At 36.7% G+C, this 12561-nt stretch overlaps 1 protein-coding gene across 1 annotated transcript in view; it reads left to right on the forward strand.

The window, feature by feature from the left end:
* The first annotated feature begins 1732 nt into the window (after positions 1 to 1732).
* Positions 1733 to 12561, forward strand: part of LOC119832446 (protein Gawky) — an 11864-nt gene continuing 1035 nt past the window's right edge. The window contains exons 1-18 of the mRNA XM_038356115.1: positions 1733 to 1849; positions 2395 to 2496; positions 2764 to 3781; positions 3872 to 3973; positions 4074 to 4199; positions 4275 to 4450; positions 4532 to 5092; positions 5519 to 5964; positions 6232 to 6486; positions 7218 to 7374; positions 7728 to 7850; positions 8554 to 8691; positions 9207 to 9364; positions 10275 to 10407; positions 10649 to 10981; positions 11638 to 11757; positions 12096 to 12236; positions 12475 to 12557. Of these exons, the coding sequence (XP_038212043.1) occupies positions 2989 to 3781; positions 3872 to 3973; positions 4074 to 4199; positions 4275 to 4450; positions 4532 to 5092; positions 5519 to 5964; positions 6232 to 6486; positions 7218 to 7374; positions 7728 to 7850; positions 8554 to 8691; positions 9207 to 9364; positions 10275 to 10407; positions 10649 to 10981; positions 11638 to 11757; positions 12096 to 12236; positions 12475 to 12557 (3845 nt within the window). The 5' untranslated portion in view covers positions 1733 to 1849; positions 2395 to 2496; positions 2764 to 2988. The remainder of the gene's footprint in view (positions 1850 to 2394; positions 2497 to 2763; positions 3782 to 3871; positions 3974 to 4073; positions 4200 to 4274; positions 4451 to 4531; positions 5093 to 5518; positions 5965 to 6231; positions 6487 to 7217; positions 7375 to 7727; positions 7851 to 8553; positions 8692 to 9206; positions 9365 to 10274; positions 10408 to 10648; positions 10982 to 11637; positions 11758 to 12095; positions 12237 to 12474; positions 12558 to 12561) is intronic.

Raw genomic sequence — 12561 nt, forward strand, 5'->3', positions numbered from 1 at the left:
CGGACCTCAATCGAAAGGCAGAGGTTCGAGACTAGTACAAGACTAGTGCACAATATCCATATCACCACTGCAACGGCCAAGGGAAACATCATGAGCAAACCGGCATGGCCAAAAATTTAAAGTTGACTACATGTGACATCTGCCATCCCGCACTTGGCTAGTGTGATGGATTATAACCTGAACCCTCATAGGCGGACTGTGCCCTATAGTGGGAACATAGTATATGGGCTGATGATGATAAATGAAAGATTCTATTACGATTTGTAACCACATCGTCTTATACCATCCTATCATTTAATCATGTCACGACACGTCAAGAAAATCTGTACTGCGATCCTCTCTCGATTCGTTGTTTTGCAATTGAACAAGATAATTAATATTGAATCTTTATCTTCACTTCAATGTTTATGCGTATTATGTAAATATCTGTACTTTTTATCGTCAATAATATACAGCTGAAGAGAGAAGAGTGTTTGTGTTTACGCTTAATCTTAGTAACTACAGCGCCGATATCAAAAATTCTTTGTAATCTACGTAATAATATAAAATAAATGAACGTGATACATATACAATGGTAAAAGAATTTTGAGAGGATTAGGCTATATACATAACTACCTCAGGCGAAGCCGGGCCAAACCACTACAATACAATATAATCAATAACAGAAGTTGTGCATACTATGAGGTTACCAATGAAATTACAAAATAGACTTCGTTATACTCAGCACTTTTTCATTACCTTCATATAGCTGTCAATATACCTTTTACCTACTATATATGTATTAATGAAACTTACCTACCTATAAGTACAATGTATTTTTATCATAAGAAATAAATGTTTGATGGTATCATCTAGATTGTATAGGTTAATAGATATGCAAGCGTTATAATCATTTGCTTGCAACTTGATTTATAATTTAGGCAGGCAAGAGCTTTTTACTGAATATATATATATATATAGACGCCCTATAACATTTAATTTATTATTACTTATATGATATGTACTATAATGACTTACCTAATTCTATCTCTAACGATATAGTAATAGGTAATTTCATTATTGTAATTATAGTTTTTAATTTGATCATAATGATACGCTTTATAATTCCATTGCGATTTATCAAAACAACGCGAAGAATAACTAGCTTTTGCCACACGAGACCTAAGTAGTCGCGAAGCGCAAACGGTATTTATGTATCAATCTATACATACCTACATAATTACCTACCTATATACGCAGTGTACAATGTATATTCTACACAAGTACATGTAAAGCAAATTGCTATTATGCGACCAAGAAAAATATATTCTAAACAGGCTTGCATTTGTATTGAGATGGCAACCTTCTAGAATGGGTACGTTAATGTAACTCGTCGTGCGAACCCCGACGACGAAATCATTCCATCCAGCCGTCGAAGCCGTGTTCTTGGGGTTTGGGATTGTAATTTTGTATAAATCTATGTAGTGTTTGTGCCAACAACCATACAAAACAAAGGTATGGGCTTTTTTCTCAAAAAATGTAAACCAAAGTGGTGTAAATCGTCATAGAACCTTTTTAGCATTTATGGCATCGCTTTCTCGGGCGTATTTATTGTCTCGCTCTAATAAGCGGCGCGTCAAGATCGCACAGAACTTCTGTCTCATTCTATCTAGTAATATAACACCGTTGTGCTCGTTCGTGTCACGTAAGAATTTTTTGTATTTTCTCCTGTAAAATTGTGATAATTAGTGTTATTTTAAGCTTATAGTGAATTTTTAGTGTTATTTTACGTATGACAATAAGTTAACCTGATTATCTGCCTGCTATAATGCTATTAGATCGTGCTAACTTTCACTCTAGGTGTAGATAGGTACTGTAGATAAATATATAACGTAGATTATAGATGTATAGTTTATACCGAGTCTGTAGATATTCAACATCGAGTCTCAAGGCCGAAATACACAAATATATAAGTATATACATAATACCTGCCAAGAAAAGCATAATTTTATTTTAATGATTTACATAAAAATGTGAGATTTATGATATCAATCCCGTTTGTTGGGCTAAGGAACTCTTGTGATTGTGAATGTGAATTTGTCGAACGACGAACGAATCGTCGCGAATCACTGCTTTGGTTGGATATGCGCTTATCATGTCCGCGACGCAATATGTTGTGAATTTTATAGCTGCTCACCATGTAGCAAACGAGAAAAGTCAAATCATATAAAACGGTACCATTTATCGATATATGTGTGTTGAAAACAATCGTGCTCTAGTCCTTGAAATAACCTCAAAAATATTTTTATTTTGTGTGGAATTTCACTGGCTAGTTCGATTTTGTTTGTTGCTATGTAGATTTTACTACATTTTTCTTGTCATTAGAATTATAACATTTGTTTGTTTTACGTGCAGACAAAGTGAAACGATACGAGCTATCTGCAAAGCTGCTCCAAAGGATCTGCCGAGCCCGCATTATCTGTGATATACAGCTCAGCCTCTCGTCCGTCCTATAAGGTAAATTTTGTATAGGCTTCATTTCCATATAAGTTTCCAACTAGATTGTCATAGCAGCAACAGTAACAAGAGGTTTTATACCACTTAAATGTTATGTAATTTTAATATACTCCTTTTAACCCCAGCAATTGGAAAGAAGTTTAACATCATAAATAATCAAACTGTTTTCTGAAGTAGGTTTTCATTGAATTGATGACATATACTGTATTGCAGTACAGATTATTGTATAGTACAGTGGTATATGTAAGGTTAATAATTTTGTTGTAGGGCTGGGCCAATTGGGGCTAGAGGCGTGTCCGCAGCAGCTTCCAGCGGTGATCTCACCCTGCCCTCTGCCATAGAGGCACTAAACACTGCTACCTGCTTTATTGACTGCATCACTACAAACCATTGTTACTTAGTCTTTAATTGAAACAATATGCAATCTGTGAAAATAATTATAAATTTAGCTGGATATTGTAGAAAATTATTCTATTTATAAATAATTGTCTGATGTCTAATGTTTCTGTAATATTATGTGTTCCATGTCTATTTAAGGATAATTGTTACTCCAATATTGATACTGTTACCGAACCAATGCAATGTAATTACTCCACCTCAATGTTGGTGGTGATCACAAATAAAATTGGTGCTTTTAAGCGAGTCGAAGAGAAGAATGAAAGTCAGCGAGTTAGTGTAAAAATGGTAGATAATAATATTTATAATGTAGAATTTGTTGATAGTATCCAACAAAACCAAATGATTGGCGGTACGCCTAACTACTGCATTCCTTTAATGATTAACGCCATAACAGTCCAGGGTATCTCATACAGTGACCCGTATTTCAGTAGCTTTAACTTAAACTATAAGATGGCGTCACAAGCGCCAGAGTATATGAACAAGTCTGATTACGCTTTTAAATCCTCAGTTTGTATAATACGAGATGAACTTTGCATGAATAAGACACAATTACTAAATGTGAAGTCTGCTCATGATATGTTATTGAAACATAAAACTCGAATGATTACTTACGACAAGTCTGCAACTAAATGCCATGACAATAATGTATTGGACGTTGGTAAAACATCAACCCAGACACCAGTATTGAAGACATTTCAAAATGGCGATTTGACCTTTGATGGTATGTTGGCTCTGGCTGAAAACGAACAAAGAATCTTTAAAGAAATTAAGAAGAGCGAAGAAGTGGATACCTGGGGTGTACCCCGTCGCTTGCGTCTGTGTGGCGGCGGTGAAAGCTCTCTTAATGCTGCTTCTGGCTGGGGAAGCCCACCTACTTCGAATAATAGTATGTCCATATTTTGTTTCGAAAAAAAAAATCACATACATACACAAATACTCAATTTGGAGAAAACTAATAAAACATACATTTTTACAGCTGGTAATTGGGGTGGTAATTCCAGTGGCCAAACAAATAATGGGACAAATAATACTCAACAATGGAACAACTCACAACGTCCGCCTACATCTCAAGCTGATTGTTAGTTTTTAAATTATTAGTATGCTTTATAACAATTGCTGCACTTTAAAACTTGTTTTTATGGCGACGTTCGTATATTAACGATACATATTTCTCACAGTAAACAGCAACAAGGGCAATGGCAATCAAATTCCGCCAACCAGCGCGGCATCTCAAAATTGGCAAAGCTCTCCCCCAAACATGCCAAATTCCCAATCCAACAATAACGGTGCGCCTTCGAGCAATGGTATTAAATTTAAAGGACTCATTATTCAAAATTATTACTTTGCCCTTATATCATACTAATAATATGTTTTTATAGGTACAAATAATGGTAGTAATGGAAATGGGAACAATATGTCAAATGCAAATGGCAATGCAAATGGGCCCACACCTAATGGCAATAATGGGAATAATACAAATAATACTTCATCTGCAAAAATTGAACAATTGAATTCAATGCGAGAGGCCTTATTCAGCCAAGATGGCTGGGGTGGTGTAAGTGGCTCTAATATTTAATAAAAATTTTATTGGTTGTAGTTGTATTTAATATTTATTATACATGAATTCCTCTTTTAGCAACATGTAAATCAAGATACAAATTGGGAGGTGCCTGGATCTCCAGAACCTGGCTCAAAAGTTGACTCAACTGCTGGTGGCCCTCCAGCTTGGAAACCAAATATTAATAATGGTGCTTTTCTTGGAACTGATCTCTGGGAGGCCAACTTAAGGAATGGTGGTCAGCCTCCACCACAGCCAGCATCAAAGACTCCATGGGGCCATACCCCTACAACCAATATTGGTGGCACCTGGGGTGAAGATGATGATGCAGCTGATTCAGCCAATGTATGGACTGGGCCACCACAGCCTCAGCAGTGGCCTGGAGGTCCGCCAGCCCATTCTCAGCAGTGGGGAGTACCCAAGAAAGATGATTGGAATGCCTGGGGTGAGCCTCACCGACCAGCTGATCCAAGGCTGGACCCACACCGCACTCCCGATCCACGGCAGCAGCCCGCAGACTTGCGTGGAGGAATATCTGGAAGACTCAATGGTGATATGTGGAGTCAACACCATCAACACACAGCAGCTGCTCCTAATAAGATGATGCCCACTGGTGCAGTTAACCAATGGGGTGCCCAGGTAGTACAGATTTTTATGGGTCAATCTTTGAATGTTTTGTAATAATTGGTGGTGTATATATTACTTTGTAATTTTTTTATTTTTTTTTGTGCTTTTTATGTATTGTGCTTTAAATGGGTTTATTGAGCTTATGTTCATGCAAACAATACTCAAATTTGCTGTGTTTGTCCATTGTTATTTAACTGTGACAGGCTAACTACATAAATGGGAAATTGCTGTTTGTCAACAATTGCACAATTTGATTCGGGCTTATTATGACTTGAATTCTAATTACATAATAATTTGTGAACTGACCAAATTTCCATACAGTCTGATGTGTTGTCCTTTTAAATGGAAAGTTTGAATTGGATAAGCCATTTTTTAAATTTGAAGGATAAAAAAAATATTTCTAGTGTATGCTTTTTATGATAGATACTACCTTCGCAGGGACCAAAGGATGGTATCAAAGTGACGGGCTGGGAAGAGCCATCTCCGCCAGCTGCGCGGCGCGCAGCGGGTGCCTTCGACGACGGAACCTCCCTGTGGGCGCAGCGCGCCGGCATGGGCGGCATGGCGCGCGGGGCCCCGCAGGGCCCGCCGGCCCCTCAGCGCATCCCACCGACTCCTACCAAGCCCGATGCCGTGTGGGGCACGCACTCACAGCGCAACGGATCCTGGGAGGAACCCCATGCCGGGTGGCCGGATCGCGACGTTCCTGCTTGGTCTGATACATCTGGACCTGGGCTCTGGCCCGTGCCCAAACCGAAACCGGCCGGACCCACCGGCGGGTGGCCAGATGACATTGCAGAGTGGGGTGGACCTAAACCACCACAGAGTGGCTCTATTGGCAAACAGTTGACCAAAGAGATGGTCTGGAATAGTAAACAGTTCAGGTTTGTACAATGCATATATGATAACAATAATTATACATATATATACAAGAGTTAAAGTTGGTAATTGTTTATAGATGACTCTCAGTTTAATTAAATGTCATTACAGATATACTATTTAAAATCGTATATGTAGCTGCATATATAATCTGTCACAGATTGAACAGGCCAACTATTTAAAATCGATAGAGATAAGCGGTACAGCAGGCGTCATTAATAGCATTTTAATTATTTCAGTTTTATAATTATTGTTTCATTGTATTTCCTTAGATTCCTTCTCGAGATGGGCTACAAGAAAGAAGAAGCGGAGGCTGCCCTCCGTAGCCGCGATATGAACGTGGAGGAGGCCGCTGAAATGCTGAACGCAGCTCGCGGTGACGGGTGGCGAAGAGATGAGCATTTCCACCATGGGCCATTCCAGCCTCAGCCAAGTGTACCTTCCGTGTCACCTGCTGTTGTACAGAAGTTGCTCAATCAACCTCCACCACATGCGGTGCAACATCACCCTTCATTTAACCACAACAGGTAAGTTAATTCTATCAGCCTTTCTGTGCCTGTCTGTGCCTGTGCCAGTGCCTTTACTCATAACATGTTGGTAGATAATAAGCCATTTGAACTTTGTGTTACAATTAACTATATAGACCTCATAGAAAAGCTTAAATCCTTTAATTAAAATATGCCTTCAATAGCAATGATTCCGTATTATTTATGTCAATTAAGTGTTAGTAAAGCATGAACTACAATAATTTAAAATTATCATTATACATAAACATCAATATTTATAGATTAGGTAATTAAATCTAATATAAAACTGATAATTTTTTAGTATTGAAATTGTCATTTAAAAGGTACACGAAATAATTTAATGTAGAGGAATACATTTTAGTCTATTTCACCTAGATAACAAGTGGTCTTTGACCATATATGTCATTGAATTGCGTGTAGTGCATTAAATATTCATGTCGTTTTTGTTCAGAGAATGCTAACCTGATTTAAGGCAAAAACAAAGTTTTATACTTTAAATTATCTATAAATAGGTCTATAATTTAATCACAAAAACTTATATTTATTTCTATGGCTTATCAAGTAAAAGCAAGTATGTATATATTTTTGTAATAGTTTTATTTGAGTGTACTGCATTTTTTCAAGGCCTAATTATAGATTTAGACTGCAGTTGCACCAACTGATCATCACACATCACAGTGACTTAAGTATATTATGTTTATAGAATGTCTAATAAAATTTAAATTTTACAGTGGTACTGGCAACAGTGGCCAACCAAGCACTGCTCAGCTCAGAATGCTTGTGCAGCAAATTCAAATGGCTGTCTCAGCTGGATACCTGAACCATCAGATCTTGAACCAACCACTCGCACCGCAGACGCTGGTGTTACTCAACCAGCTTTTGCAACAGGTATGTTTAATGAATTTTGGTAATTAGGATTCATTTGTTATTTAGTACATTACAAATATTTTCATTATTCTTCAGACATTAATTTAATCTGTACTAAGACTATGAATTTTTTTTACAAATTCTTAACTTAAAAAAACATGCTCTTATCATATCATATAAAAAATTAAAATTTCGTTTAACCTTGATGAAGTTTACTTTTACAATAATATTTTACATATTCTAAATCTGTAATGTTCGATGGACAATTAGTAAAAAGCCAATAATAATGTTTGTTAAAATTAGTTATCTATTAAAAGTTGGTGTTTTGCATAAACAAGTTTGCGTTTAATAATGACATTTGTATTCGTGTATAGATAAAAGTGCTACAGCAGTTGGTGCAACAGCATACTCTGGCCATATCAAAGGCCAATTCCTCTCTCGCATTGCAGTACTCAATGCAGATTACAAAGACGAAACAACAGATCACAGCTCTACAAGTAAGTACACATATTTTAATGCAAGTTCAGTTTTCAGCTGACCTAAAAAAAAAAAACATTAAAAAAATCTGAGAAAGTTCCTAATTCGCCTTTTTTTTGTTGTAGAATTTTTAATGGGGTGAAATGATTTGATTATACTTTTTTAATATCTCATCGTGCCTTCCATGTGATTGCATTTAAATTTGATCTGGTTGTTACAATTTAGAGGTGGTAAAGTTTTTTGTTAAAAATTTTTATATGCAATAACATTTCATAGAAATTTACAATACCAGCTAGCATTTCTATTTCTCTTACATTTCGAATTTTAAATTGCTCAATAGATAAGGATAAAATTAAACTTACAGAAGATAGATAAGAAATTAAAACTCAACATGAGTTCATTCAACTAAAATTTTTATAAATGCACTTTTGAATTAGTAGTTTATTCGGAAAATAGTATATTTAGTGGATGCGTCGAAACCGCAAATTGGAAAAGTATTAGAGTACTTTTAATAAAATTTCTGAATTCTGACAAACTGGTCGGGATATTTATAATATATATAATTTTATAAAATTTCTGAATTCTGACAAACTGGTCGGGATATTTATATATATATTTATAATAAATATAATAATATATTTATTATACTTAATAAAGCAGTTGCTTTGCGTAGTACTTTCACATGATAATTATGCAGTTTTTAACATAATTACTTTGATGCAGAACCAAATTGCGACTCAGCAAGCTCTATATATGAAGCAGCAAGCCGGCGGCGCGGACCTGTTCAAGCAGAGTCACGACCCTCTAGCCGGACTACCGAATAATTTCAGTGACATGAGCATTGGCAAGGACTCGCAAGCTGTAAGTTATTGATATATAATGAAGTTTTATTTTTCAATTTTAAATTATTTTCGTAAGATTGCAATGAATCCAAATTTTTATCTGTTTATATTAAGTTAACTAGTTGCCTGCTCCAATATTTTTAATGAATTCCTTCCTTTGTTGGGAGGTTCTTTATGCTGTGTTTGATTAAAATCGTACAAAGATAGCCATCGCCAAACAACAAAATGGCGGATTAAATGTTTTCACAACTCCGCCAACATTGGACCTATCATATGATAAGGCTCGACGATTAGAATACTAATTTAGAATTAGTCAATTATAAACTAACATTCTCATATCAAAATTAATAAAATTTTCAATTCATATTTTATATGCTTGAAGGTTAGTTTTGTATAGAATTGTTTTTTTTTATTGTGTGATATGGGATTATATACACTTAAAATTTCAATTTCCTTTATGAACTATATTGGTTTTATCCTTATATTAAAAATCTTGAGCTATATTAAACAAAAAAAACTGAAATAATACAACAGGCATATGGTGGTGGCGGTAACCAACAGTCTCGTCTGAACCAATGGAAGCTGCCGTCCCTAGACAAGGAGAGCGAAGGGACCGACTTTAGCCGCGCTCCGGGCACGGCCAAGAGCGCTACCAGCCCTCAACTTAACCAGATTGGCTTACAGCCCGATTCGTGAGTATATAGAATAATAGAGTAATGTTACATAATTGGGATAAAGACTGGATTTTTTTGTAGGGTAGTGTTGTGAGTTTTTAAATTAAGTGTAAGCGAAATTGCGTTGTCTTGACCCACTTCATGAAGTTATTTGGAGAAGATTTCTTTATTTTGCATAATTTTAATAAATGAATTGTTTGCATTTGAATAATTAAATGATTCATACATTTTATTACATTTTTAAATATATATTACTTAACTTAACTTTGACTCTTAACATTGGCTCTTCTCTGTGGAAACTGCTTTCTGAACTGGTGGTAAATGTTAAAACTGTATAAAATGACGATTCGAAAGTGCTTCTATAAGAAGTCTAATTAAATAAATATTGTGGCTAATAAATGTCCTATTTATTAGGGCCAGGACTTAGGGCCATCTTTATGTTTTACCTGATCATCATACATACATACTAGAAATATTAAATCTAAAAATATTTTATCCAAATAGTAAATATATGGTATATATATATATATCTAAACAATTAGGATTAGTAACTAGAAATTTTGCTCTTATGTTGTTGCATCTGTGCAACTGATTAATGAAATATTAAAAGTTGTTTGATTTGAAAATTGGTTCACTTTGTAAGTGCCAGCTTTCAAATAAAAAAAAGAAACATCAAAATTAGTTTTGCTCATATAAACTATTGTACATTTACAAAAATAGAGTTGTATTGAGTCTACTGGATGCTGGGAAAAATAATAAGAAAATATCATTATTGCAAAATCTTTATACATTGCAAAATTAAGGGACAGCATAAACTAGAAAAGCTCTGTATCTTATGAGCCAACATTCCTTATTAATAAATACATTTTTAATGTGAAAGCAAAACAAAAATGACATGAAATACAGAGAAACGTGTGTATGTGCGTAGAACATGGGGCGTGGGACGCGGCGCCGAGTGGGGTGAGGGCGCGGACGTGGCGGACGGCAAGGACTGGCCGGCGCACACGCATCCGCCCGTGTACGACCTCGTGCCGGAGTTCGAGCCCGGCAAGCCGTGGAAGGTAAGTGGGAGGGGGTCACGTGTTTTTTTAATAAATATTTTTCAATTATTAATATATATATTTTGTATGTTTATTGCTATCTTTAAATTGACTTTTGCTAAATATAACAATAAATTAAGATTTAACTTGATCAAATTTGGATTTCGTCCGACAATATGTAGTATTAGTAGTATAGTATAGTAGAAAATGTGCAGGCCCGGTGTCCATATTTTTCCATATAATGGTTATCTCTTCCCCCCAGGGCAACCAAATAAAGACCGTCGAAGACGATCCGGCTATGACGCCCGGATCTGTGGTCCGATCTCCGCTATCGTTGACCGCTATTAAGGACACAGACATGCTCGGAGGCAAAACCTCCCCCCCAGGTGGTGAGAGAAGCCTCTCTTCGTCGACGTGGAGCTACGCCCCCCCAGTGACGTCAGCGGGCGGCCTGAAGGCTGACGCTTGGGGAGCAAAGGGCCGAGTGGCCCCACCCGGCCTCAACAAGTGGCCCCAGCATCATGGGAACAATGCCCGTACAGTGCCCTCGTGGCAATCCTCTACGTGGTTGCTTTTGAAGAATCTTACCGCTCAGGTTTGTATTTCAAATAAAATTGTTGTTTTATAAGGAAACCAATAAGTAAATTGAAACGCCAATTGACAATTTTTTTGTATTCATTTCGTTTTGCGTGGGAAGCAGCTACTGTCATTTATTATTCTGATTAAAAATTCACATTGTTTTTTAATTTAGATGTTGAAACCTTTACGCCATTATTAGCCTAATGACAGTTACAAAAATTTTAAAATAAGTAATCCTTTAACTTTTGAGACAAATGAAAATTTTTGTAATATAACTTTTTGTTATTATATATCTAATAATTTTAAATTATAAAATTAGGAATGTGCCATAGCAACACATATAACAAAAAAAAAAAATCATTGCGTTATGGGGATCTAATAGAAATCGAAACTGTATAGTTATCATCAAATGGCTAGTACATCTGAAACTAACTCAAAATTCATGAAATTATTTTATTGTCACTGATCCTTGATAAGTGTACAACCTGTTCGTTTAAAGTTGGTCTAAATCCAGTTAGGAGTGGGTTTCATACAAGCATACAGGTGAAGCTTATAAAAGCGTGTTTAAAAGAGTTCTAACAAAGTGATAGCTACCCTCAAATTAAAACGGGTGCCACAATATATTGTCCCATTACTAAATGTGGCAAAGACTTATCCTGTTTGCTTTTTCAGATTGACGGGTCGACCCTGAAGACCCTGTGCGTGCAGCACGGGCCGCTGCAGAACTTCCACCTCTACCTCAACCAGGGGCTGGCCCTTGCACGCTACTCCACACGCGAAGAGGCCGCTAAGGTGAATTGCTTTCATACGTGATATTTATATGTTTATATGGTTAAAGAAAATAAATTTCCTGGTTTTTTAAATTGTAATCGATAATATCATATTAAAATATATCCAATGATTATTCAAAGTATAATTTTTCAATATTGATTTGTTAGAAAAAAATTCTTGAAGAGATAGTACATTTGTTATTACATAAACTAACTACTTTAACTTGTGAATTACCACACTTTAGTATTGCAAAGTTTTGTATGACGTGGTTTTAAATTACTATGACTTATTCAAAATTGAAACGTTTTATTTTAAGCTACTTATTGCAGCGTGTACTATATTATGTCCATCGTGCATAGGCCCAAATGGCGCTGAACAACTGCGTGCTGAGCAACACGACGATATTCGCGGAGTCTCCCGCTGAGTCGGAGGTGCAGCTCATCCTGCAGCACCTCGGCTCCGGTGGCGGCGGCGCCTGGCGCGCCGGCGGTGGTTCCAAGGTGAGTGAGTGAGTGGGTTTGAGTGAGTGAGTGTGTGAGTGAGTGTGTGAGTGAGTGTGTGAATGAGTGTGTGAGTGAGTGTGTGAGTGAGTGAGTGTGTGAGTGAGTGAGTGGGTGAGGGAGGCAGAGAGTAAGTGAAGAATGCATACATGTGATAGTGTGTGTTAGGAATATGTGTGATAATAATTTGCATTTTGTGTCTGTTTGGTTTCCGCTTATCTGGGAATTGTGTGTGCAGCAGGACGGCTGGGGCGGGTTCCCCGGGCTGTGGCCCGACCAGCACGAGCAGCGCGCCACGCCGTCGTCGCTGAACTCGTTCCTGCCG

The sequence above is a fragment of the Zerene cesonia genome, chromosome 15 (genome assembly GCF_012273895.1).
Source record: "Zerene cesonia ecotype Mississippi chromosome 15, Zerene_cesonia_1.1, whole genome shotgun sequence".
In the NCBI taxonomy this organism is placed as follows: Eukaryota; Metazoa; Arthropoda; class Insecta; order Lepidoptera; family Pieridae; genus Zerene; species Zerene cesonia.